A 27,306-nucleotide genomic window follows, 5' to 3' on the forward strand; every position below is an offset into this window, starting at 1 on the left:
CCACCATCACCACCACCATCACCATAATCACTACCACTGCCATCATCCCCATCACCACTATGCTTAGTCATCCTTATCCTCGTGGCTCTGAGATCTCCCCGCTTGAACTGAGTCTCAAGAAGGAACATTTTCACCGCAGTCGGCTCTCCTATACTTCAAGCAGCCAAACAGGTCTCCTCGGAATCATCAGGACTACCTGTTGGGTGGGTTACCCAGGTAGTGTTTGGGGGCAATAGTTTTCAATTTATCTGACCAGGGCCTAGGTGCTCCCTGGCAGTGTCCTCTCCCGTATAGCAGGGAGTCAGCTGTATGTGTAGTGACAGGGGTGTGATATTAACTATCCTGGGGAGGCAGCTTCTCTCACAGAACCTAATATTCACAAACCCAATTTTCAACCTAGAGGAGGCTCTATGCTCACCCCAGGCACCGGAAACCCACATACTGTACTGCTGAGCAGATAGCTATAGTTACAAACCCTAGCAGAACTGCAATTGCTCAGCATGTAGCAGTGTGTATGACAACCCACAAAGACATCCTAGCAATGTGCTGGACTCAGACCAGAGTTGGTCTTTGATTCTCCTAGCAATTTCAGGAGGAAGAGTCGGATATCTTTACTTGTCAAGAGGGGCAAAGGCACCAGCCTCTGGTCTCCCTGCTAGTGAGTGCCAATAAGGCCAAACTCAGATGTTGTCATGCTCCAATGCCCGTACCTGCTCTCAGGCACACTTAGATGACTAGACGCTGTTTCTGAGCTATTGCCATAGCCTCTCTGTACCTTTAAGGACACTCAACTGGACAAGATACAGTCTGCAAGATAACAACCCTATCAAGTGTAACTAACTCCTAGAGAGAATATGTGGGCTTTGGTTTCCCCTAGGAACTCTCATCATTAAGTGTCCTTGTTTCACCAACTATGGCCCAGCACTTGACTGAGGTCAGTATCCTTGGAACAGAAAGGTTAGCAAATGTTCCAGTGCAACTCCTTAGTCTCTCAAGCTGATGCTAGCAAGGACTGGCTTGTCAGGAGCGACACAAGTGCTGCCTGGTCTAGAAATGGTTTGAGTGTGTCTCTGGAGGTTTTGGGTGCCAGAAGTTTGGTTCCGAACATACTGGTACTAAGGTGGTAGAGACCATTTAGTCATCAGGGTACTATCCTCCGAAGGACTCAGTGTGGCTCTCAGGGACTCAGAAGTGGATTGCTAAAAAAACGGGCAACCTTGGCCTCCAAATCTCTCTGGCTGGCTGGCTTGTCATGGTCTCTCCCTTCTCCACATACTCTTGCCATGATGCCATGTTGGAAGACAAACAGATTCTTCTTTGGGGGGTTTTCGAGACAGGGTCTCTCTGTGTAGCCTTGGCTGTCCTGGACTTGCTTTGTAGACCAGGCTGTCCTTGAACTCACAGTGATCTGCCTGTCTCTTGCCTCCTGAGTGCTGGAATTAAAGCGTGAGCCACCACCACCCGGCGACAAACAGATTCTTTACCAGCAGATGTAGTTGCCCAATTTTGGACTTTCAGGTTCCAGAACCGTGAGCTAAATAGACCTGTCTTCTTTACACATTACCTGATCTTGAGTATTTTTTTTTAATAGCAACAGAATGCAGACTAACATAGATAATGATGAAACATCATTGGGCTTTCAATGTTCTCTTTAAACAGAAATATTCCCTTTAGGTTAGACTCCCCAAAGAATGACCGGATAGACAGCACAGGTCAAACTTGCATTTCTCTGAGTTAGTTTCTGATGAACAATGGGAGGTCTCCAGTAGATTCATGTTCCCTATGAACGTTCAGCTGTGTTCAGTTAACTCCTAAATACACTATGTTCTCACTAATTGCCATATCAACTAAATCAGTGTATCTACTAGTTCTCAATGTGCCTACACCCCTGTGTCCATGTGAGTCTCCCTGTGCTTGTACTCACACTATGTGTCCATGCGTATCCCTCTGTGCTTGCACTCACACTCATGTGTCCATGTGAGTCCTCCTGTGATTGCACTCACACTCATGTGTCTGTGTAAGTCGCCTGCACCTGCACTCTTGAAGTATTTGCTGAATGAACAGTAACACGTCATCAGAACTCAGGCTGAGAAAGGCAGAGAGTGACCACACATCCTGTCTTGGTGCCTCTTAAGGGGTTTGAGCCTGGCTGCCCAGGCCTCCAGGATGTTCACTGGGATGGATAAGCAGGCAGATGTCTGCCACGCCTCTCACCTTGTGGGCTTGGTCCAGCGCCTGCTTCCTGTAGTCCAGCTCCTCATCCAGGTAGCCTTTCTGCTTACTGAACAGTTCCTGAAACACAGAGGGCCACAGATCTTGGCCTCAGGTACTCAGACCTGGTAACATCAGTTTCAGGGGCGCTCGGGGAGATTGCACTGACCTTCTCGCTCTCCAGATCTACCATTTTCCGCTGTAGTGCTGACTCTGTCTCTTCAATCCTCTGGAGCCACTGGGCACAAACACAATGAACAGATGACAGTGACTCCTAGCATCTCCCTACAAATATCAATGCCAACACCCCCCCCCAACTCTAAGGAGATCGCCTAGAAGACGATCAAGAGAGGCCTGGCTATGGAAGGGGAGTTAGAATTTAGCTGGCATAGTGGGCTCCAGGTACCCAGCCAGATCCAGGACCCACTAACCATCCACCTGACATTCAGAACACCTGCTACTCCTGCCTTCCCTGGGCGAGAAGGGACATTTGGTTTGGGGAGCAGCAGGAGCAGGCACATCTTAGAACTCCACCAGGACAAATTGGATGGTCAGTTTCTCAATATCTTTGTTTACTGAGATCCCCTTTTCCTGCATGGCTGGAGGGCTGAGGAAGAGCTGGTGGCCCACTGAGCAAGTCTAGGCTAAGGGCAGGACCAGGATGAGGCTGGGAGGCTAAACAGAATTAGATCAGGGAACCAAGGACCACTGTCAGTTTTACAGACTCCACCCAGCTTCCAACTTCTGGGATGAGATAGAGAGGGGAGTCAGCAACGGGGCAGTGTTGTGGGAGGAGGTGGAGGTGGAAGTCAGCATTGGGGTAGCATCTGTGGGAGGAGGTGGAGGAAGAGCTGTTTGGACCAGTGTTTGGCTGCATCTCCTCTCTGCAGAGGTATATAGCAGGGCTGTTTGACCTGTGGGGGTCAGTTCCCCAGATGGACAAGAAAGACCCAGGGACCATGCCTCTGCCCTGAAGGCCCTCCTTCCAGGGAGAGTATCTATCTACAGGACCCTGGCCCCCTCTCAGATGTCCACAAAGCCCTTGTTACCTTCTCTGCCAAGGTCAGGACTGTCCTGGCTTGAATGACAACCACTTGTTCCTCATTGGTCAGATTCTGTGCACAAAAGCAGAACACAGAGTCAAAGTCAGAGGTGGGGGTGGGGTGGGGGTGGGTGATGAAGGGACATGGAGCTGGGGCTAAAGGTACTTTTATGCATGCCATTATCCACTGCATCTCTGATGCCTTTTACCCCCATCTTGTCCACTCTGGGTCACTGTGCACATCACCCTTCCCTCCCGCTGCCAGAACATCGAAAGTCTAAGTGAACCATACGGGGCTGCATAACCAGCAGACAGGCTTAAACTACATCTTGGAGACAAGTGTTTCTCTGGCCTGCCCTATCTTTACTTAAAGCCAGAACTATGCACTTGTAGCCATAGTGAGGATTAAGTATCCATGGCTGTAAAAATGATCCCAGTTTCTGTGGGGTTTTTGTTTTTGCTTTTTTGGTGGTTTTTTTCCCCCCAAAGAGCTTCTAGGTGGTCTTCCCTTAGGTGGTCAAATCTCAGTATTTGTCTGACTTTGTGGACAACTGGGTCCTCTATCTGGATGTGGCCAGCCACACACTCAGAGTAAGGCTGCCAGCTGCATCAGATCTGGCTGCCCAGTTCCCACATGCGACGAACCAAGAGGATCAGGGGCTATGGCCAGCTAAGGCTAGAACAGGGGCGCCCCCTCTCTAGAATGTCTATGACTGGCTCACTCAGGAAACTAGCTCTTCCCTCCTGGAAGGTGAGCTCCATAAAGGAAGGTGTCTCTTTCCTTTCCCCAACCTCAGTCAGAATGAGATTCCTCACACATCACTGCTCTGGCAGGCAGGCAGGCATGTGGCTGCACTCCCGGGGATAGGCACGGTGTCGGCCTTATATACTAGTGGGGGGGCCTCAGTATCCATTACTCCCTACACCCGTACTCTTCTCCCTCACACACCTCCTCACTCAGCATTTCTGCTCCTCATCCTTCCTTGCTTCTCGTCATCTCTCTTACTCTTCTCCATTCCTCCTAGACTCTTTTAGAAGCTTCTAGAAACTCATTTCTTCCTAAAGGCAGAGCTGGGTGGCCATAGCTTTGTCTGCTGGGCAGGATAATGACTGTTGAGGAGGTTGACTACTTGGATGATTCAAAACAGGTTGAAGTGCTCTTGGTGTCCTTTTTTAGCATGCCAGTCTAACCCTCTGACCCCTAGAGATCATGTCCTAAAGCCCGGCTTTGTCAGAGTGCTGTTTGATTAGTCTGCAGCCCTCTCTGCCCCAGGTGACAGCAGAATGACTGCAACAGCTTGAGCAGTACCATCTGCAATTATGGATGGGCTTCCGGCCTTACTGCTTTCTCTACTCTGCCCTTGGCGTCCTGGCTCCTGAGGAACCTGAGGCAGGTAGGAAATGCTCTGGGATTTGTTTCTGATGATGGCAGCCATATCACTCATGTACTGTGACTATCTAGTCACTTGGTTCCTCACTAGCAAAGCCACTGAGTGCTTCCAGAAAAGGCTCACAAGCTTAGAGTCTGCACAACACACTGTTGGACTGTGACAAGTGCAGTAGGGACTGACAAGGTCTCCTAAGTGTGAGTCCATATCTGTCCATATTCCTGCTGATTGTAACCCTTATCTGCCCTGTGGTCTATGAGAGTGACCTCAGAGGCTATATGATGATCCTGGGGTAATCATGCTAAGTGGTACTTTTAAATGAGCAGCTACTGGGTTAAGGAAGAACCCTGACATGCAACTGGATGGGACCTTTACCCTAACTGCCATTAAATCAGCTGTGTAACCTTCTGAGGCTTCAGTTTCTCTAGCAGGAAACCAGAAGTTAGAATCTATGGCAGAACTTACATCTAAGGCTAGACCCCAAGGTAGCTATCCTCGCTATGGTATGGGGATTCACCATCTGTAAGAAGACCACCACGAGTGGTTAAGGGGTAGACATGGCCTCAAGGAACTCCCTGAAGGTGAGTCTCCCAGCTCTGCTCCTCACTGCTTCCCAGGAAACGGGTAGATAAAGAGAAAGGTTCCTGTCAACACCAAGCCTGACACAGGGGGAGTGGGACAGATCAACAAGTGTCTGATAACAAGTGGAGGATAAATAGATAAGTGAATGCAGGATGGAGGGAAAAAGAGAGAAGGTGAAGGGAGGTAGGGAAGGAGGGCTGATAGAGGGCAGATGAGTGCAACTAAGATGTATGGATGGGCCGGGCGTGGTGGCGCACGCCTTTAATCCCAGCACTCGGGAGGCAGAAGCAGGCGGATCGCTGTGAGTTCGAGGCCAGCCTGGTCTACAAAGTGAGTCCAGGACAGCCAAGGCTACACAGAGAAACCCTGTCTTGAAAAAAAAAAAAAAAAAAGAAAGAAAGAAAGAAAGGGATGGATGGAAAGAAGATAGATGGATAGATATGTGGTAAACAGAGCATAGCATGGATGGAAATGGATAGATGGATGGATAAAGGGTGGGTGGGTGGGAAATGGTAGGGATGGTAGACAGAAGATGATGAAAGGATAGATTGATGTAGAAGGAATTGATGAGTAGATCGAAGACAAATAATGGCTGGGTAGAAGATGGATATGAGTGAAAGATATGTGGATGTATATATGTATAGATGGTGGACAGACGATGAAATGATGGGTGGGTGGTAATGAATAGGCTTTTGAGGAGTTTGCTGTAGAAACTGGAACTTTTCTCCACATTAGCTTTGGAGATTGCCTAAGACTCTACTTGCATCCCTACATCAAGGAACTGAGAATCCCAATGATCCTGAGTTGCCTGAGAACAACACCCTCCCCCAAACAGCCTGCTGCAGTCGTCCAAGAGCTATGATCCAAAGAGGGTCCAGACACAGCACGTGTGACCGGAAGTAGCAAGGACTGGAAGGCTGGGCCCTATGGGTATAGAAACAATGAGCCAAGATCAGACTTTCCCCAAATTCAGGGGGCTGTTCCAAGCAGGCTCTTCACCTCAGGGAAGGTCTTTGTCCAGGGTAGCCTGTGATGGGACTGGAGTAGGCTCAAGGGGCCCCTGGGCCTGAGGGCTGGGCTGGGGTGGTCAGCATGAAGAGGCATGCACAAGTCAGGAGAGCAACATACACTTACGGCGTTATCCCCCAGGATATCTAGCTTCTTCATCAGCTCTGTGACCAGGATGTCCTAGGAGGCAGACAGAGAAACAGGGCAGTGTGTGAGCGGCAGCTGGGTGGACCACAGGAGGTGCAGGAGGGGAGCGTCTTACCGTCACACCTTCGGCTTCACAATACACCTGCAGGGGGCTCTTCCCGTCCACGAAAGGTGTATGATGGAAGTTGATGGCAGGTGACTTCCTCTCCCTCTCCTGAGACAAAGAGCAGAAGGTTGGGCGTGGCAGGGGTGGCCTGGCCTTGCCCTATTGCCTCTTTCTCTGCTGTCCTGAGCTGGGGCCAGGGGAGCACTGACCAAGACCCCCTATTAGGAGTCAAGATGATGTGTCCCACACTCAGCTCTGGTAGAGTCAGTCCTTGGACAGAAACTTCCATGGATTTGCCTAGAAGATTGTCTCTGTGTGCTTGCTGCCCCAGATGGTAGGATGCTGGCTTCATGGAGCCCTGGCAGTGTGGCCTATGGAACTACTTTATGGTTCACTTGCTCTTCCATCCCCAAGTCCCAGGGAGAAGAGGAGGCTTAGAGGACAGATCTCAGGTAGTCACCTATGGGACTTGCAAAATGAGCACTGGAGACCACTGATGGTGCTTGTGGGCCTTAGACAAAGGACACACACCGGAGCTTAGGACTCATGGAGAGCAGCCAACAAGCTTCATAGCCTTCTGGTGCCTAGGAAGGTAGATGGGAGGACTCTGAGCAGTCGATCGATCTGGACTCAGGGCTGTGTGGGAACGTCCATCAAGGACACACCTGTGCAATAATTTCCTCTGGACTTAGTGAGCCACACTGCTCATCTGTCTTCACAGTGAAAGGTGGCAGGGTGACCTGCCCCCCATGCATAGCTTGACCTTCTCACAAGAATCGCTGCCTCTCCTCCTCTGTAGGTCCCAGGGGAGGGCACAGGTCGGGGGACAGCAGGGCAAAGTTGATACCACTCCCCTATGGAGCAGCTTCTATGAATAAGAACGGATGTCTGCTGGGCTGTCCCTGCTATGGGTCACCTCAGTTCAGCTGCAGCCACAGTGCTTTGCTGAGGTCGTAGGTCTGGAAGCAGTCCTGAGCTTTCTGTTTGTTTTGTTTTCCTTTCCCTTTACAATGATGGCTTCTTGCTTGTCACCCCTCATCCCTACCCTGGTGACCTCACTTTACTCATCTGCCCCATCCTTCCTGGGAGATACACAGTTGACTCCCTCTGGCCTCTTTCTCTTCCCCATGTGGCCTTTGGGATTCTATTTATAGACTCAAAAGAGCTGAGAGGTCTGAGAAGAGGAGGCCAGCTCATGGCCCTGCAGCCCACCTGCTTGGGTGCCCCGCCCCCTTAGCCTACCCTACCTCAAGCTCCAGGATCCTGAATTCCAACAGCTCATTCTGGTCCTTTCCATCCTGGACCTCGTGCTTCAGCCTGGCCTCCTCTGTCTCCATCTGTTTTATCTGAAGAACAGGAAAGCGGATAAGGTTAGATGGCATCTGATTCCCTCAAGAAGACGCAGAGACTAGCTTTCTGGTCATCTGCTTGCTTCTGTGAGAACAGGGTGCTTGCCTGGAACAAGGCTGTCCAGAGAAACAGGCTCCACAAAGATGGAGAAGGAAGGAAGCTATTGAGGACAATTCCATGTGCAATTCCTGGAGCTCAGGCTGCTTCATGACCCCAGTGGGAGGAATAAACAGGTGTGTGATTACCTGGCCATGCTCCAGATGTGACATGGATAACTCAGGTGTGTTTAATTAGGGCTAGTACTGAGTGAACCTGATGTAGGGTCCCGCCTTCCTGAGAGTGAATGCACAGTAGCTCAGTGCATGTAGCTCAGTGTTAAGTGGCAGGGCGCATGAACTAGGCCCCAGGTTTGATCATTGGCATCACAAAACAAGACAAAACCCAAAGGTTAACACAGTGTCTGCCGCCAATGGTTCACATCCTCAGCAGCTCCATGGAGACAGGAGGCTCACTGTGGAGCAGGCGGCTGTAGCCATCTCTCCCAGCACTGAACTTAGAGGCCCGTAAATTTGTCCTAATATTCAAGAAACCAGCACTGTGGACATCCTGTGAGTGAGCCAAGTTAGCCATGACTCGGTACTGAGTGCTGAAGTTCCACAGTGCCAGTACTGAGCAAAGCTGTAAAGCACTGCAGATAGAGGACTGTGACTCTGTGCTCATCATCTCCAGAGGAGAGCACAGGTGTATGCATCTGTGTAGGTATGTGTGCACACCAGTGTGTGATCTGCACATCTACATGTGTGCATATGGATGCCAGAAGTTGGCACAAAGGATCTCCCTCAATCTCTGTTTTGTCTTTTGATACAGGGTTTTACTTTTAGAATTTACCGATTCAGCTGGCTGATAAGCCCCAGAGACCCTCCTGTCTCCAACACCCTGGTGCTGAGATTGTAGATACACGCTGTAGCACCCAGCTTTGCGGGCCTGCTGGGATCCAAACCCAGGCCCTCATCCTTGCTCAGCAAGCTCTTTACCAACTATCATTCCTTCAGCTCCCTGGAGATCACAGATTTTAAATGGGCGTGAGCATCTGGCTGTACACGTGAGCATTTAAATGTGGGTGTGCATGAATGGCAGTGTGTACTGCTAATGGAATCACCCCTTTCCTGTCCAGGCCCACCTAGCGGAAGGTATGGTAGTACCAGGAGGCTGCTGAGGCCCCAGTAAGAATAATGTGGGGGCTCTTCTCATGTATTTTCTGACCTGTTTTAATTAGATAGAGTATATCACAGCCAATAAAGCTACGCCATGAAAATGGGGTTGACATTTTTTGAGTCTCTTATTATCAGAGACCAAGAGAGCCCATAGCTGGTGGTGCTACTAGGTGGTGTCCTGAGTTGCACAGTCAGGAACAAAATTGCAGGTTCACCTGGGGACTCTCAAAGGGGCTGTAAGGGATGTAACCTGAGGACATTCAGCCTCATGGTGAACTTTGTTAGAAGTTCCCTGATCCACATGGCTCAAAACAGGATGGTTTCAGTGACCTCTCCAGCCATCCTTACTCATCAGCAGTTACTACAATGACAGCAGACACAGCTCTGTCAGACCTGGGAGAAGCAGCCCTGGTCTCCTCATCCAGAAAGTGGCATGTCTTGGGCGGCTACAAGGTGAACCAGAGAAAGGCCTGGAATGTATGCCCAAGTCTACTACCAGCCCACAATGTCTCCCACATACTCCACAAGCATAAAGGTGTCTTTCCAGATGCATGCACAGCTGGGAGGCGGGGCATACCTTTTCTACAAGCTCTTGATTCCTTCGGTACAACGCTTGCTTCTCCTCAATCCACTTCATATCCTTGAAAATAGAATTGGAATGCAGACATGAGTGCCCTGCAGGAGACCACGGCAGGGACACCTCCAGGGACTGGGCAGAACTGGGCACACCAGAACCTGCTTTCACAATGGCCAACTATGGGCAGTGAACGGTAAGGAAAACCTTTGTGCGGTGCCCACTCTCTCTAAGGTCTTGAAAAGAAATCAGGTATAACTAGGCCTGCATCAAGAGGGCATTGCCATGGTGTCATGTGCTACTATACAGACAGCATCCCAGGCCAGGGTTACTGGACCAGGCTCTCAGTGAAGTGTAACTGTCACAAGTCCAGTCCCTGACTTGGGGGAGAGTGAAGACTCAGGCAAGTGGGAAGTGGTGGCAATGCAGAGTGGAGTCCTGTCCACTATACACTCAAGATAACAACCCAATGTCCACCTTCCACCAGCATTCTTAAGTTTGAAGCCGTGTTGGGAAGATAGCAGGCTGCCTTAGACACTTCATTGGGAAGTTCTTCCCCACAAAGCCCTGCAGAGGTGTGACCGGATCAGGTCTAGACTATGAAGGACATGGTGATCTTTTTTTTTGTTTTTTGAGACAGGGTTTTTCTGTGTAGCCTTGGCTGCCATGGACTTGCTTTGTAGACCAGGCTGGCCTTGAACTCACAGCAATACACCTGTTTCTGCCTCCCAAGTGTTGGGATTAAAGGCATGCACCACCACTGCCTGGTGGTGATCTTTTATTTATTTTTTTAATATTGAAAATAGATTTTTTTTCATACAATGTGTGCTGGTTAGGGTTTCTCCTTGAAACTCCTCCCACATTCTCCCCACTTCCCCACACATCTAAATCCACACCCTTTCTTTCTCTCTCTCACTACAAAACAAACAGGTATCTAAAAAGAAATAATTATAAAAACAAACAAACCAAAATAGGACAATACAACCAAACAGGAAAAAAAAGAGCCAAGGAAAAAGTACATGAAACACATATTGACATAGAAACACACACATTTGCACACACAGAAATCCTATAAAAACCCCAAACCAGAAACCAGAATATACCAGCAAAAGACCCGTAAGGTCTTTAAAAAACAAACAAACAAACAAAAAACATTGATTTTGTTTTGTGTTTGCCATTTACTGCTGGGCCTGGGACCTGCCCTTAAGAGTGATTTGAGGGCTGGAGGGCTGGCTTAGTGGTTAAGAGCACTGCCTGCTCTTCCAAAGTACCCGGGTTCAATTCCCAGCACCCACATGGCAGCTCACAACTGTCTGTAACTCCAAGATCCGACACTCCCACACGAACAGACATAAATTAAAATTAAATAAAATATATTTTTTAAAAAGAGTGATTTGAATGCCCAGTGAGAAAATCAATCTTCTTTACAAGTGGTTATCAATTGGAGCTAGCGTCTGGATTAGGGATGGCGCTTGGAGCATGATGTTCTTATCCCTCTTCCCTGACCACTTTCCTTCTTCTAACACAAACAGCAGAACAGCAGCCACCTGGGACACGGCTCGTCTGTGCTGACTAGGCCAGGCATGGTGTGGTCCGAACACCATCGATGCACGGTGACCAGGGAACGGAGGCAAGTGGGTTCTGTGTGCCAAGAGACAAGTGGTTCTACGGCACCGAATCCTGGGGATGCTGTCCATAGGGTGTCTTCCTGCGTGTTCGTCTAGCATTTAATACATTGAGAGCCAGCTGGTATTGGGGCTGGACACGGGCCATGGGAGCATGGCCACTGGGGACAGATCCCTCTATGGGACTGAAGTATCTGGAGGTGGTGTTCTGGTATAATAGGGAATGATTTTTTAAAAATCTTGAGCCATTTCATTCCAGGGGGATAATGGGTCTAGGGCTAAGCCACAAGTAGCTTGAGGCGTCCCCCTCTGATGCCTATGGTGAAGGTATGTAGGAAGTCCTGGAGTTCTGGCCCTGGCTCAGAACAGTAGTGGAAAAGCCAAGGAGATGCCTTGTTCTGTGGGGAGGCAAATCCCTGCTTCACTCGCAGCATCCTAGGGCATTCCTTCCGGATATTAGAAACTGTGACATATGCTATTATCTGCTCAGCTTCGCAGCATGCAGTGAACAGTTCCTATATAGGTGTGTGCTCATCCCCTTCCATCCTTCTTGAACCGGAAACTTGGAAACCACTGAGGGCCATGCCTATCCCAGGATGCCCTAGTACAGATATAAGATGTTAACTCCACAAGCAACCAGAGGAGCTCACCTGCCCCTGCTCAGCCAGTGCCTTTTCCAGGTCCTCCACCCGCGTCTGCGCTCTCTGTATTTCTGCTTGCATCTGCTCACGGGTCTGTAGGATAGGAGGAAGAATACATCAAATTTTCTCTAGGAGCCCAGACAGACAGGCATACTCAGAGATGCAGGCTGCAGGGCACTCTGCCTCAGAACAGCCCATTGAGAAGTAGTTGTATTGTTTTCCCAAAACCCTTAGTTGCAGAATTGCCTCTTTCCCTGCACAGCGAAGAGGAAGAGTGTGGCCAACCAGAACCATGGCCTCACAGCTGTCTGCTTAGGAGAGCCCCACTTCCCCAGGGCTCCCACTTCCACCAGCCACAGTTCCTAAGGTGGCTTTCCCTGGAACGCAGTGAGGAAGATCCCGTCCCTGTGTGCCTCCCTGAGATGGGATGCTCTCATTGACTTCAATAGCCAGCAGATGCACCCCTCTCCCGACCCCCACCACCACCCTGACACACATCCACTCCCAGCCCTGCTGGTCAGTGTTGCCTGGATGATGTTGACTGACGGGACATGCCCAGAGGAGCAGACAGGAGCTTCGCAGCTCCTGCTTACAAACCCAGATTCCCCCACTGTCCTTAGCCCAACTCTGTGCCTCCAGAGGCTACAAAGGTGGTGACATCTTTGAGGATGCAGGCCCGGTGTACCTAGCTACAGCCTTTGGTGGAGACAAGGACTCCCACCCATGTCAGTGCTTCTACCATCTGTGTCAGTCCCACCGCTAGCTCAATTTGACCCAGCCTCAGGTTCCATAACACTGGCTTTTAATGGCTTCAGGGCTAACACCCAGGACCCAGTAACTATGGGATAAAGGAGCTTAGCTCAGAAGTCTAAGCAGGTGGAGTGTCCCTGTAGGGCCTTGGGGACAAGTGGGGACAGGCTGAGTGGGAGTTGGAACGTCGCAGAGTAGAAGTCAGTTAGACCTTAACTTCTCGCTCTGCATCCAGCGTCCCTCCGACTTGTTCCTGCAGCAAGGCGTAGGCTCGCTGCAGTGCCTGGTACTCCATGGTCAGCTGCCGAAACCTCAGCTCCGTCTCTTCCTTGGCCATGCCCTAGAGAAACACGGGGCACCACGTAAGCACCACATGTGCAAAGAGAGATATAGCATTAACCTGGGCCCCATACAGCAGCACCCCCAAACAGCCAGGCTCCACTCTTCCCAGTGAGATATAGTGTGTAATCTAAGAAGCGAGTCAGGAAGACTTTGCAGCCTATGAGGAGGAATACTACTTGGGACCCACTTCTTCTTGGAAGGAGGCTTTCCTGGGAGGTGACCTTTGACTCCTGAGGTGGGTGGCTGAACTAGCCATGATGAAACCAGGGTAAGCGTCATTGGTTGGTAGCCAGTGACCAGGGAACTCAGCTGGAACTCCTATTTGCCCTGACCTGGGGGGGTGTGGGGGGGCTCTTTATGATAGACTTTATAACAGGCTCCCCCACAGTTCTGCTGGCAGAAATGGGTCATGAGATATACAACTGAGCTTTGTGAAAGGAGTGCAGTCCCAGACAGTGCAGCCGCCACAGACCTGTGCCAAGATTGTTTACCTCAGGCTCACACTGGCAGAATCCCCCCTGAATATGTGCTTCTAGCTGCTGCCACAGCTACAGAGCAGATGTGGGTCTGATGTCACCAAGGAGTCCTCAGTTTCAGAGTAGGCCATATCTAGGGGTGACTGATATTTCCACAAGGCTGATGGGAGTGGATATGCCATGATAGCTTTGGTTTCTAATAAGTAGCCTAAAGTCTTTGGGCCGGACTTCCGGCATCCACCAGGGACGGCCATGCTTAGCCTTGCCACTGGACCTGGTCAAGGCTGGAAACCACCACTTCTGGTCCATAGGGGCTGGTCAAGCTAGAGCAGTCCCCGCAAAGACAGATCTTGATTTTTATGCCTGGGAGCTGAGGTGGTTGCTGGACTTGACATGACCATTGTCTGGCGGGAAGGACTAGCCAGACAGGACACTTGGCTGTTTTAACACGCTAAAAGGCTCCTCTTGATACACGGAGGCCCTGATGGGCCCTGGATTGGTACTGGTTTCTTGCTTGGAGGTTCAGACCTTCCTTTGAAGAGACTTGGTGCTCCCCCCCCCCTCATAAGGGACTCAAGCTGAATGGAGGGACGAAGCATGACCAGATAGTGGGGGCGAGAAGTAGCCCCCAGCAGCCCACACACCCAAGTAATATAAATGGTGTTTGTCACTGTGCCCATGGAAGGACTGCCAGGGATGGGCCAGAAGGACCCAAAGGGAGCAGGGTTAACACGAGACCTCCACCCTATCCCTTGTCACCCCTGACCCAGTACCTCACTGACCCCTAAGGACTAGTTAGTCAAAGGACTCTATGAGAGACCCAGATTACCTCTTCCAGGTCATCCTCAGGGGTGCAAGGGGTCTGATCCGTCCTGTCAGTTTGATAAGAAATGGAAGAACCATCGGATTCCAAGGAAGCTTCTTCATCATAGCCAAAGAAGGTCTCCACGACAACCGGCTTCTGAGCCAAACGCAATGCATTAGTGCAAACCCAGCTGGGCGTGGAGGACAGCCCTAGGCCTCCTTGGGCCAGGTGTGGGGTCACAGCTGAGAAGCTGCCCCCCTCAACTGCGCAGCCTCAGTGCAATCCACACCCTTCTCTTTCAGAACCTTGCTGCTGTCCTTCAAGAAGGGCTGGGGGCTGGTCTCCCACAGGCCAAGATAGAGGTCTGGACCTTACTAGCCAGCTTAGCTATCCTGCAGGAAGGATGGTGGAGCGTAGTTGGAGAAGCGGCCCATGGTCCCTGGGTAAGTGGTTCCTGGACGTGACCTTCTTGCCTGCTGAACTCACACGGGGTGGACAGTGAGCTCCACTCTGCAGCGCATTCACTCCGCAAACACACCCACTCTCTGCTGTACGTTCACAAATATCTGCCCTTGACTAGAAACCAAGCAAAACTGGCCCCTCTACTCGCTAGATTGAGAAGCTCTTCCTTCACAATCCTGAGCTTCATCCATCTAGGTCTTAGGAGTACTACAAAGCCCAGAAGGCCCCCATCTTATTTCAGCCACATTCAGGATCTCCTTCTTTCCCAACTGATTCTGCACCAGTGATTAGCCATTGTGGCCTTGGGGCTCTCTGTTGGTCCCTCCTTCAGAACCTTGCAGGGAGGCTTACACCTGGGGCCTATGACCAGCAGCTGCCTCACAGACCACCTGTCCTAGGCTCTTTCCACATTTCCCTCCCCACATCTTCCTCCCACCTAGCAGTGCTCTGGGCTTTTGTCCTGAGAGCTGACTGCTACCCTACACCTTTCCAGGTCAATGACCACCAAACACTTGCTTAGTGGAGTCCTGCCTTTTCAGGAGAACTTCCCTGTTCCCCAACCTTCCCCCACCCCTCCTAGGCAGGTTTTCCCCCATACCCCAGTCTTTCCCAGATTTCTCCATATAAATGTGCAGAAAAGAGGCAAGCCAAAACTCCCACAAGCTTGAGGTGTTTTCATCTCAGCTCCCCCTGGCCTCTGACTATGAACTTAAGCTGCACCACTGGCCTGGTCTCCTGTCACATCATCCTGTCTCTGAAGACTCTCACTCTCACCCACTCCACCTCCGTCTTGGCTTCACCTCCTGCTGTCCCCCTCGTGTCCCCCCTGCTGGTGCTACAAGAGCATCTGTGTGTGTGTGTGCGCGCGCACATGCGGAAGCCCCACCAGCTTTTTGTGTTCCGGCTTTTGATTTTGACCTCCTCCCATTTCTCACACACTGAGAACGGAGTGGGGGTGTCTTGGTGGAAGAGGTCCCAGGTCTGTCCAGTGCCCTGACTGTTGACCTCAGCTGGCTGTACACACCACTGGGCTACACACTGACCTCTGACCTTGGGAACTCACCCACATCAACTCAGGGAAACAGTTTCACTGCCCATCTCCACACCTGTGAGACCACCCCACCCCTCCCCAGTTAGATCCCTCCCCTTCCTTTACCTTGGGTAGTTTCGCCATTTTCTTTCTTTGTTTCCGGTACCTCAACAACTTGTCACGTTCCTGCAAAAGCCAGTTGGAGAGATCTGTTTAAGTAGCTGAACAGCTGGCTGCCTGGCAAGCGCACAGGTTTAGGTTTGCACCACATCGTGGGGGTCTTGGCCATGACATGGCTTGTTTAGGCAATCATGGACACTATTAACCCTTCATCAGCCTGAGGCCAGCAGCCTCCATGTAGGTGGGCCCGGGCTTGGGGAAAACTCGACATTCAAAGAGGATGGGTGGTCCAGGTCCCTTCTGCTCCATGGAAAGGGGTCCTTGTTTATGAAGAAGTAATTCCTGAGACACTGCCTCCTTCATTATTGCAAAATTACTCTGTACCCTTGTGTCTTCACTGTCCTGAAGGTGGGGAAGCTAAAGCCAACACAGCCTGTTCATGTGAGTTGGGAGAAGCTGGTTAGGGTGGCAAAGGTGGCCTCCTGGTTCTGGCCTTTAGGAAAATCACTGGAGCTGGCGTCGTGTCACCTGGGGCAGCTGTTCCTGTATGACTCAAAAACTGGCTCCCAGGCACCACTGCATGCTTGGTCAGGGGGTACTGTGGTGAGTCCCACTCAAGGCTGATGCAGTGGCTTCTGAGTAGACTATCAGGGGGGCATGGGCACAGAATGGGTCCGTGCAGCTACATGGGGTAAGGGGAACACGTGGCAAGCAAGGCAGTGCCAATCAGTACTTACCAACACACTCTTCACATAGCCTGCTGTCTCCAGGGTCTAGGGGAAGAAAACACCAATCACACAGTGGGCAGTGCAGACCTTGCTCTGCAGAGGCCAGACAGAATGCCCCCCAGAGTCCCTGAACGCTAACCTCAGAGTCACGTGGCCGGTAGAAACCTACAGGCCATACACTCACTCCCCAGAGGGAGGTTTGAGCCCTAACGCTCCTTCCTCTTTTCTGGGAGCTCCTTGAACCTTCCAGAACACCAGGAATCTTTGTTCACAGTGGTATCCTGTTACTCCCTCAGAGCAGGAGAAAGAGGCCTTCAGAAACTGCCGTGTCATGTACTTGAAATCAACCAGGATTTCAAACTTTTTCATGCTGGAGGTGTGGGGGCTGGCACAAGGACAGAGACATGGAACCAATTACGTGGCAGTCCCCCAAAAGGTGTTCACAACTCTGTCCCCAAACCTGTGAATGGTACCTGACCTCCAAATAGGCTCTTTGAAAGTACAATTAAGTAAAGATGCTGTGATAAGACCAGACTAGATTAAGATGGACCCTAAGCCCAAATGACAAAGTTCCTTTAATAAACGGAAGAGGAGGGAGACATTATGGTACTGAGAGGAAAGATATGGCCACATCCGGGAACACTGGAGTCCACAAGAGCTGCCCAGGGGAAGGAGTGGTCCCTGCCAGAATACATGGATGGAGTGCAGCCACCTGCTCTTTGACTTGGGACTTGTGTCTTTGGTCTCCAAACAGATTAGATGGCATGTTCTTAAACTATCTGGCTATGGTGGCTTGTTATCAACACGGGCTGCTGGCCTTGGGCTTTGAGTTCCACAGTGTTAGGAGACTCAGGGGCAGAGAGCTGATTAGAGAAGGTCATTTTAAGTGTTGCTGTGATGAGGGACAGCTGAGGAGATCCCACAAATGCAGCCCTGATCTCTCTTACCTCCATTTCTTCCCTAGGGAACTGAGGTTGAGAACACAGCAGTGGAGAGTAAAGGGTGTGTAGTATGTTGGGGTGTGGAGCAACAGAGGACATGTGGGGGCTAGGGGTGGGGTGCAGGCAAAAGCATGGGAGCAGAGGGCGGGCTAGCAGGGGTACTTCTCTAGAGGGACATGGGGTGTCAGGAGAGTGCAGCTCCAGAGGGCACAGGGCCGCAGAGGAGCTGCTGCAGAGGGCACAGGGCCGCCGCAGGGAGTGTAGCACACTCACCTTAGAAAGCTCGTCAATGAGGTTCTGCTGCTCCACAATCTGGAGCTTTAGGAAGTCGATCTCTCTCTCATCTTGACTTTGGTCAAGGTCGTTTAAGGAGCTGGGTCTCCGGATGATACCCGCTCTCTGCCTCTGAAACACCAAGCGTGGTGGGTACAGTAACTGACTTGGATAGTAAGAACTGGGGGCCTCCCTACCAGCCTGGGTGATGGTTCAGATTTCCTTGGTGTGTCAAGAACTGTTCTGCTTGGGCTTGGAGCAGCAGAGCACAGGGGAAACAAAGACCTATATCTTGGTCAGACATCAGGCCCCAGGTAGCTTCCCAGATAGCCCAGACAAACCACCTGAACTGTCTGTTTTTCCTTCAGCTCAGGATCTGAGGAGATGAGTTATTGGCTGGAAGGGCTAGCAACATGACTCCCACCACATCCTAGTGTGTCACTTACTCTTAATCTAGTTTGCCTCATGGCCTCTGAGACTTTCAGGGCACAAAGGAACAGGCAGACAGGACTAACCACTCTGCAGTCTGTCTCAGTGGCAGGGGTAAGAGTGCAGCTTGCCCTGGCACCTGGCTTGGTGCTCCACACCAGGCCTGAAAACCCTGTCCCTCTATACACGGGGCCTCTTGCTAGCTTGTGCGTAGGACGTTCAGGGCTATAAGGTTGCTTGCCCGAACCTCTTACGTTAGAGGAGCCCAGCGGAGATGAGATCCGGCCTCGCTCTGCCCAGGCGGCTTTCCTGCAGACCTCGCAGCTGCTTACCATTTCTATGTTCTCCTGAGTGACGAGTTTCAACTTGCTTTCTATGCGCCGCAGAGTGTGAGACAAGTCTTCGTTTTTCCGAGAAAGGCGCTTGTTCTTATCCAGCAATGGCTTGTACTGACTTTCAGCTTCTCTCAACCGCTTTAGCTGAAACGATATTCATTGCATAATGTGAGCTTTCAAGTGCCATAGAACCGACAGGCCTTTATACAGAGACAACAAACTGACCAGTCAGAGCTCTGTGTCTGGGATATGCTGAGGACCCACAGTCTGCAGGTGCTCAAATCCCTTGTATAAAGTGGCATGCTGTTTGCATGGAGCCTATGCCATTCCTGGTGTACATTATTATAACAGTCTGCTTAGAGAGTAAATATAGTTAGTTAATAGATGATATGATTTAGGAAACAAAATGAGAGAGGTTCATTGTGCAAGATGGATGCAATTTTCTTTTTGGTCTTTTCGAGACAAGGTTCTTCTGCATAGCCTTGGCTGTCCTGGACTCGCTTTGAGGACCAGGCTGGCCTTGAACTCACAGAGATCTGCCTGCCTCTGCCTCTCTGAGTGCTGGAATTACAGGCATGCACCACTGCACCTGGCTTGGATGCAATTTTCAAGAAATATTTTTGATCCATGGCTGAATTCATGGATGCATACAAAATCTATAGGTGTGTGGCCTTTCAACACATAACCATAGATGCAGAGTATGTAGGTAAGGGGTCTATAAATACAGAATCTGTAGTTGTGAGGCCTATGGATTCAGAAGCTGTAGATGCTGAACTTCTAGGTACGGCCTGCAAAATGTAAAATTTGGCTCAAGCTGCAGGTGGAGTTTTCAGGCAGGTAACTGCTGTCTGCCCACTTAGGGACATTTAGGTGAACCAGAGGTGTCTCAGGGGATGCATCTCAGTGCATCTGAAGATGGACAGAAAGGGGAAGTCCAGCAGGGTGGGGCAGATGCTCTCCTTACCAGGAAGTGGGGGTGTGATACGGCCCAACACCTGCTTTTGTTAATAAAGTTTTATTGTATCATGACCAAGACAAAGGCTGTCCCTTCACACCATCACTCCTCATGTTCAGGCTGCAGTTCTAACTTATGGACTACAAAGCCCCCCTACCCGTCACTCACCAGCTCATTCCTTTCTTCAGAGAGCAAGGCGTTGCGGTCTTCCAGTTTACGGATGATGGCACTTAACTCAGCGATTTTAAGTTGGAAGCGCCTGGCATCCTTTTCATCCAACTGCTGTTCCTAAAACAAAGATCAACTGCAAATAACTGTTCCTAGATGCAAGTCTTTGCAAACCCCAACCCAACTGGAGACCAACACACTTCTGCACTGTGACTGCCTTTGCTTCCCAATGGCTGCTGGCGGGGCCCTCCTGGCAGAGGCTCCTTGGCTTGGAGCTCATGCACTGCGCACAGCAAGATAGGAAAGCAAAGGTGTCTGCAATATGCAAATGTGGCAGGTGAGGTCGTGCAAGTGTGGGAGCCCGGGCGTGCGGGTGAGGACCAGCTGCATGCTTCCTCTTGGCCGCTGCCCAGCTGTACATTCCAGACGGGCCTGCTCTGCCAAGCGGCAAGCCACTCACAAAGGATGAGCACAGGAAAAGACATCCCTTAAGAGACTTTCTAAAGTTGCTTTCCCAAGAAATGTGCTCCCTCAAATTGAGTTTCTGGAACTCAGTTTTGGAACCACGGGAATGGTAAAAAAAAATTTTTTTTAAAGATAATGCACGTTTGGCATCTGGAGTTAATGCACTGGTCTGTCAAGAACCAGGGCAGGCAGGGGGGCGGGGGTTGGGTCTAACTCAGTTAAGCCGTTTGTAACACGCTCATAAATGATATTCTCCAAAGTCAGTGGCCCAAGGCTGGATCAGCTCAAACTTTTGCCCCTGAATCAAAGAAAAAGATGTCCAGGAAGGGACTGGACGTGGCTCAAATTCCTCATTCAACAGGTGCAGGAGAGGCTGGAGGCCAAAGACGTAGGGTGATACACCGAGGGCCTCCCAGGCTACTGCGGACCACCGCAGAGAATCTGAATCAGAAGTGGTGAGGAGACCATGAGTGCGCTCGCGGCTGCATAGTTGCTGGCTGCCCCACAAGCTCACTGGCAGCCTGAGAAGGAGCCGAAAGTGCCACGGTCATATGAAAAGCAGGTGGGCAGTGACTGGTGATGCTAGTGCTAGCAACAAGCGCAAGAGGGGCCAAGCCAGAGACATGGGTGAGGGAGAGCTGCAGCCCGTGCACAGGAGGATGGAAGGGAATGGAAGCAACTCATGCTTTGAGTGGGTGACCTTCCCACCAACCAAGGGCAGGGTATGACTGGCGAGTGACCGTTAGCAACCTGGGCCCCAGGAGCCAACAAGATCAGTACTTCTGCTGGGCTGATGATGAAGGAAGGAGGCGGTGTATCAGCCCTCCTGGCCAGAGCCAGGTAAGTAGGGGCTGGCTGTACAGCATCTGGGGCAGGAGGGGATGGCTGGATACAGGATCTGGACTCCCCCCACGGAGCTGCCACACTGGGTCATACAGCTACATGGCACTATGTTTCTGCCACTCGGGGCTGGCTGAGACGAGACCTGGGGGGTGCTTACAGGGCTTCCTGAGTGGTCTGAGGCGTCTCCTGCACCGCTTGCATAAGGAAGTTCCCGTCTGGGGCTGCCTGGGTGCCGCTCAGCCTCTTTGGCCTGGGAAAGCTGCTCATCTAGAGCCTCTTTCTGAAGCTGCAGTCTCTGGGCATGCCCGGCTTGAACCCCTAACTCTCTTTCCAGCACGAAGACTGCTCTGTCTTTAAATCTTATCTCCTCCATCTACAAGGAGAACAGAACACAATCACACGCGCAGGCAGGGTACAGATCCGCAGTTACCATAGAAACGGGCAGAGTAGCATTAGGAGAAAATGTCCCTGTGATGGGTAGCCCCACCAGCAAGCATCTTGGGCTCTGGGACCAGAAGCAAAGGCAGACATTCTGGATGAGAGCTGGGTACCCATGATGCACAAAACCCAGTCCAGGGCCATTCAAATCCAACTGGTTCACCCTGGGCTGGTCCTAGTGAGGAGTCCCTTGTAGAGGCCCCAGGTAATGTGTGTCCCTGCACTGCCAGCCAGGGTGGCCCAGCAAGAAAGCCCCATTCCTTGTTACACATGTCTGTGACATTGGGCATCACTGGGCAGGCTTGAAAGACTTGCTGTTCTTGCTTTCTATATAGTACAATAGGCAAAGCAGAGATTCACCCTGACATATCCACACCTGCCACTAAAGGTATGGTGACAAGAGCCTTCTTTAGAACAGGTAGAAAGGAGGTAGACTTGGCTCTAAAGTACAGCCAACAGCCGAACACAGCACAGCCATGCATTTCCAGGCCACGGGTACTTCCTGTGAATTTTGCTGCAGGCTAACGGCTTTCAGGGTAGGGTAGGGGTAGCTGGGCAAGCCAACTCCAGAAGGTAACACCCACCATATCTAGCCCACCATAACCCCTGGATGCTGCTGGGCTAGTGGTGGCCCTCCCACCTTCCCCCAAGGGGCAGTGTGTTTTGTGTTTAGACTAATTATGGTGGCAAGAAGCCCTTTTTGGAAGCTGATGCTCCCTGCATCCTGGGTCTCTTACTGGGACTGCCCAAGCAGGTATGTGCTCTACCTGAGGCGAACCTACGTGGGGAGGGACGTGGGTGCTGTAAGTATCATAACCAGCACTAGGTTTGTAACAGGACATCGTGGAGGGGAATGCCTCAGTGCAGAGTAGATCTCCCAGGACTGCTTCTTTGCTTGCTGTTTAAAGTTTAAAAATACAAATAAGCCAGTCATTTGCTGAAGTTAGCTGGAAACACAGATGGATATCTAATTAATCCAGACCACGAATTCCAGGCAAGCCATGGGCAGAACAAGATAAAAGAACCCCTCACTGGCTCGATTCCTGTTCAGTGGTGCACGCCATGGTGCTGAAAGAGCAACACGGTCGATCAGGGAAGCAGAACGGCTGGGCTGGTAAACATAAAACCACATGAAAGCAGCTAGGTTCTCACTCAGCCATTCACTGATATTCAGCTCCGGTGATGTGACCAGGAAAGGCCCCTGTGCAAGCATGAGACAGCTGCCCGAGCATCTGGTTTGGGCGGAGGCAACCCGTCTTTGAAGTCATTAGGCCCAGGATGCCCATGTAGGGATTGGTGAGAGGGTCTTTCAAGGCTGTGGTTTTCTCACTCAGCATTTTAAGCCAAACCTGGCCTCCTGTCTCCTAAACATGGTGGGCTAGACCTGCAGGCTTTCGTGGGAGGAGAGCATACATCGGCAGCATGCCGGGCCCTGCCCAGATTGGAGTGTTTTGCCCAGCTGGATGGCTCCTGACTCATAACAGACACGAACTGTAGAGAGCGAGATGGCCCAGGACACCATAGCAGATAGTGCAGGGCTCCTGGCCACATGCACACCGGTGCCTACAAATATCACTCCCTTTCTATGAGAAGGTGTAAACCAGCTGTGCTTTGTGTCATTGCAGGCTGGAGACTAGGGCTCCTACATCAGTGCTGCCCCTCATCCCTCTTCCCATTTAGCTTTGGAATCAAGAGAGAAGGCTACCTTCCTTTGCTTGCCATCCCCACACCTGGCAAGCACCACCCCTGTGAGTCTGGGCTGAGGGGTTTCCAGTGTGTGCTCCCTGACACTAAACCCAAAGGAATAGGCCATCTATGCTACTCTCTCTCTCTCTCCTAGATGTCTGTGGCAGCTTCCAGACACCACATGCTACCACGTGTCCTCTCCAGTACCCACCCCGCTCTACACTAGAGTCAGCATACACAAATAAAGCCATGTGCCCCTGCTCCTGTGATGGGAATACACTTTCCAGACTGAGATTCAGAACCGTGCTGGAGGCCACTGGCCACCACAAGGATTCCTCCTGCTTTTTGCCACCCCCTTTAATACTCAGTTACAGACATTGCCTGGAAAGCACAGGGAGGTTCCTGGGAACTGTGTGCGAGTCTCCAGGAAGAGGTGTTCAGGAGGATGTTTGTCCGGTACGTATGATGTCTCATACCCTGACTCCAAGAGCATGTGCAATACAGTGCTGCCCCACAGGAGGCCTTAGGAGATCTATATTGGAGCTTCTTGAAGCCCTGTCAATGGGCAGATCCTCACCTTTGGACCCCGAGGTAGAGCTTCTTGGGGCACCTCCCCTGATCCCCTGCTGGCTGACACATCTGACACTTGGCATGATCCATCTCATTTCTCCAATACAGAGAACCATTCCTCCATTTACATCCCCAAATGGTCAGCAGGTGTGTCCTCTACTCGGGGCACACTTCCCTCCATGGTGGATCCCTCACAACTGTGGCTGCTTCCATTTGAGCTAACCATGACTTGGTTCCCAGGACAGGCACCTGCCACCCTGCCTCAAATATTCTTAGTCCTGCACAGGCTCTAAACGAGGCAGTGCTTCTCACTGGTGACAGGGGCCACTCGCACCACCTGTCTTCTTCCAGTGGATCTCCAGGTTCTACACAGGACCCCAAACAGCTAAACATGCCTTCGGCACCAGTGATTGCTGCTGTTCATCAGGGCCGATGGGAGATGAGGAAGGACACCTTACTTTATAGTGGAGGCTCATTTTCCTAAAAGCTGGTCCGGGAAGAGCTTAGTCAGGTGGTGAGAGTGGGCAAGAGTCCTTGATGGTTGAGATTGAGAAAAGAGACAAGAAGAGAGATGAGAAGAGAGAAGGAAGAAGATGCTGACCAGATGGAGAGCCTGGTGCTGGCCCTGGTACAGCCTAGACACCAGAGGCTATGAGGGGACTAGCTGAGTCGGGACCGAGGATGCCAGAATGACAGCTGCCCTAGCTTCAAGTCATCCTCAGAGGCAGTCTGAGAGTTGGTGTGGAGAGGGTAAATAAGATATTCTAGGCTTCGCACACGAGCCCCACCCTCAATGTTTCAGAGACACAGGAAGGTTTGTGGCATGGCTAAGAATTTCACTTGAGCTGTGGAAAGGATGCCCCGGGTACCCACAATCTTGTGGCAGTCTGCCAGTAGAATGACGGTGTTGGATCCCACTGGAATCTTCTGAAAAAGCCCTTTGACATGTTAGCTCCAGACATGGAGGGGAAGTTAGCACTATACTTAGCCTTGTGCTGTCAGCAACTCATGCGCTAAACAAGCACACAGTACAGGGGTGGGATGCTGGAGACAGGGAAGCATGTGGGAGCTTTGGCCTAGCCTTTCGCTAGGGTCTTCTTCCCTGGACACAGCTAACTTGGGTGAATGGGGTGGGCATTTGGCTAGAAGCTGAAAAGGCTGCTGCAGAGTCCACACTACACACTATAACCCAGGACTTCAGCGTGATGAGGGTGAAACAGATCCATTCTAAAACCCAACCAGACCCAGAAGGAAACTAACTCATTCTGCAGAGCCATAAGAACAGAGTGTCAGGGATGTACCAAAATGGCAGCCCTTGTTGGGAAGCATGGAAAAGCAACAACCATGAAGATAAAGCAAGTGTAAAAGCAGGAGATGAATGAGATATAGGGGTTGGCAGAACAGCACCTGAAAAATAATTATGATCAATATACTGAAAAGAATCGATAGGGTTAGCTCCTGAAGACGTTTTCCTTGCCACATGTGAGGGCACACGTCGGTAATCATAGCTGTTGGAAAGCAGAAGAACAAGATTACATGAGGCCTGGGCAATAGGAGGCCCTGTCTCGAAGTGAAACGATGCTAGAGAGATGCATCATGGGTAAGGGGGTTGGTTGTATATGCACGAGAACCCAAATTTTGAGTCCCAGCACTGATATAAAAGGTTGGCTGCATCCGTGTATATCTGTAGCCCCCATGTTGTGGGGAGAACAGAGGCAGAATGACTGCTGGGGCTTGCTGGACTTCAGCCTGTCTCCAGGCTCACCGAGAGACCTTGTCTCAAGGAAGGAAGTGGAATATAATACAACCAGGTACTTGACGTCTGTCCTCCTGTTGCCTCCACATGCATTCAGGGGCACATGTACCCATGCACACCTGTGTTCATGCAGCACACGTAAGACAACCAGCAAACACACATACGCACACAAAATAAAATTTTAAATAAAAAATAAAATATTTTCTCTTAGACATAGAAAATGGTTAAAATGCAATTCGATGTCTAAATTGGGAATTTCATTAGCACACTGGACACAGTAGAATCGCAAGCCCAGGGTAAAAAGTCATAGAAAATACCCATGAAATAAAGAGGAAAAACAAATACAAAAACAATCATTTAAGAAGGAGGAGGGTAGGGGGCTGGAGAGATGCCCCAGCGGTGAAGAGCACCGGCTGCTCTTCCAGCACACGCGAGGCAGGTCACAGTTTTGTGTAACTCCAATTCCAGGGCTTCTGACACCCTTGCACAGACACAGACGCAGGCAAAACACCAAAGCACATAAAATAAAAATAATAAACTATTGAAAAGAAGGAGCAGGGTGTAGTTACGATGTTTAATACACACCTGAGTGCACAGAGAGGAAACGGGAAGAAATAGTTGCCTACGTAATGGTCAAGAATTTCTCAAACCCACTAAAGACATCATTTCAGATTCGAGAAGCTCCACTGGCCCTCATAATGGGGTGAGGAGAGGGGAGGGGGAGAGAAGCAGGGAACAGAAGGCATAGAAGGGCGGGGGAGAAGGAAGACTCAAGTAGTTATAGACTCCTCAGACACTAAAAAAAAGTAATCAGAGAACACTCAGAGCAATTTTAATATCAACACACTTAGAGCTTTATATGAATCGAACACGTTCCTTGAGGAACACAGGTTTACAAAACTCGACACAAGAAGTAGGGAATATGAAAAGATTTCTATTTATTAAATACATTTCATTCATAATTTGAAAATATTCCACAAAGAAATTCCAGTCCCCATGATCTTCACTAGTGAATTTGTCCAAGCACTGGAAGAAGAAATAGACTACTAGTAATAAGAAAAGAAGCTCGAGGTAGGGGTGGTGGTGCACACCTGTATTTGCAGCTCCTGGGAGTCTGTGTACTCATAGAGAGGTGAGTTCAAGGCCAGCCTGGACTACAGAGTAAGATTCTGCCTACCCCTTCACAATTTCATATGGAGAATAGAAGAAAAAATGAGCTATTTATAAAAATCATCTGATAAAGCCAGCCAAATGTAGAAAGCACAGCTTGGCAAGAATCCTGTAATAAAATGGGGGGGGGGGGGAGAATCCTCAATGCCGTAATGAAAATCAAAACAAAACAACAACAAGCAAACTCACCATCAACAGCAATGTATCATGGCCAAGTAAGATTTATCCCAAGGTTGTCATGTTAAGTTTGCATTTACAAAGCCATGGATGTAACTCCTGTCCTCAGTGAGATAGAGAGACAGCCCACACCATCAGCTGAGCGCATGTGGAGTAAGCGCTTGACGAGAGTCCAAAGCCACTCATGGGAAGAGTCTCCAGGAAAGAATCAGGGAGCCCCTGATCAAGGGGATTGCTAACCATCCTGCGCTGATGGCATCTTCAGTTATAAAGACCATGCTGGTGCCTTTACCTGAGCTGGGAAAGAGGAAGGGTCTAGGAATAATCTGCAAAATTATACTTCTGATCTGAACCAGTGCACCAAGACAAGACTAGAAATCAAAGGTGTAAGAGTGAAAAGGGAGGACCAAGCTGTCTTTCTCCATGGTGATACGATTACATGGATAAAAACCATGTTTTTTTAAACCCTTGCCCAGGCAGGCAAATGTTCTTGTCACAG

The 27,306-nt window shown here is 50.4% G+C and overlaps 1 protein-coding gene across 13 annotated transcripts in view; it reads right to left on the reverse strand.

The window, feature by feature from the left end:
* Positions 1 to 27,306, reverse strand: part of JAKMIP3 (Janus kinase and microtubule interacting protein 3) — a 126,443-nt gene that overhangs the window by 24,269 nt on the left and 74,868 nt on the right. For 2 of the 13 annotated variants that reach the window (XM_084800781.1, XM_084800780.1), the window contains exons 4-19: positions 21,168 to 21,383; positions 19,703 to 19,816; positions 18,577 to 18,723; positions 17,816 to 17,947; positions 16,611 to 16,646; positions 15,880 to 15,939; positions 14,286 to 14,414; positions 12,850 to 12,978; positions 11,898 to 11,981; positions 9,626 to 9,688; positions 7,732 to 7,830; positions 6,494 to 6,592; positions 6,352 to 6,411; positions 3,261 to 3,326; positions 2,381 to 2,449; positions 2,215 to 2,292 (exon numbers count right to left, since the gene is read on the reverse strand). In XM_084800781.1, coding sequence (XP_084656907.1) covers positions 2,215 to 2,292; positions 2,381 to 2,449; positions 3,261 to 3,326; positions 6,352 to 6,411; positions 6,494 to 6,592; positions 7,732 to 7,830; positions 9,626 to 9,688; positions 11,898 to 11,981; positions 12,850 to 12,978; positions 14,286 to 14,414; positions 15,880 to 15,939; positions 16,611 to 16,646; positions 17,816 to 17,947; positions 18,577 to 18,723; positions 19,703 to 19,816; positions 21,168 to 21,383 — 1,581 coding nt within the window. Of the gene's footprint in view, positions 1 to 2,214; positions 2,293 to 2,380; positions 2,450 to 3,260; positions 3,327 to 6,351; positions 6,412 to 6,493; positions 6,593 to 7,731; positions 7,831 to 9,625; positions 9,689 to 11,897; positions 11,982 to 12,849; positions 12,979 to 14,285; positions 14,418 to 15,879; positions 15,940 to 16,610; positions 16,647 to 17,815; positions 17,948 to 18,576; positions 18,724 to 19,702; positions 19,823 to 21,167; positions 21,384 to 27,306 lie in introns of all 13 variants that reach the window. The other 11 variants (XM_084800771.1, XM_084800778.1, XM_084800774.1 and 8 more) reach the window with 9 other exon arrangements.

The sequence above is a fragment of the Acomys minous genome (assembly GCF_964271855.1).
Source record: "Acomys minous genome assembly, chromosome: 2".
Taxonomy (NCBI): domain Eukaryota; kingdom Metazoa; phylum Chordata; class Mammalia; order Rodentia; family Muridae; genus Acomys; species Acomys minous.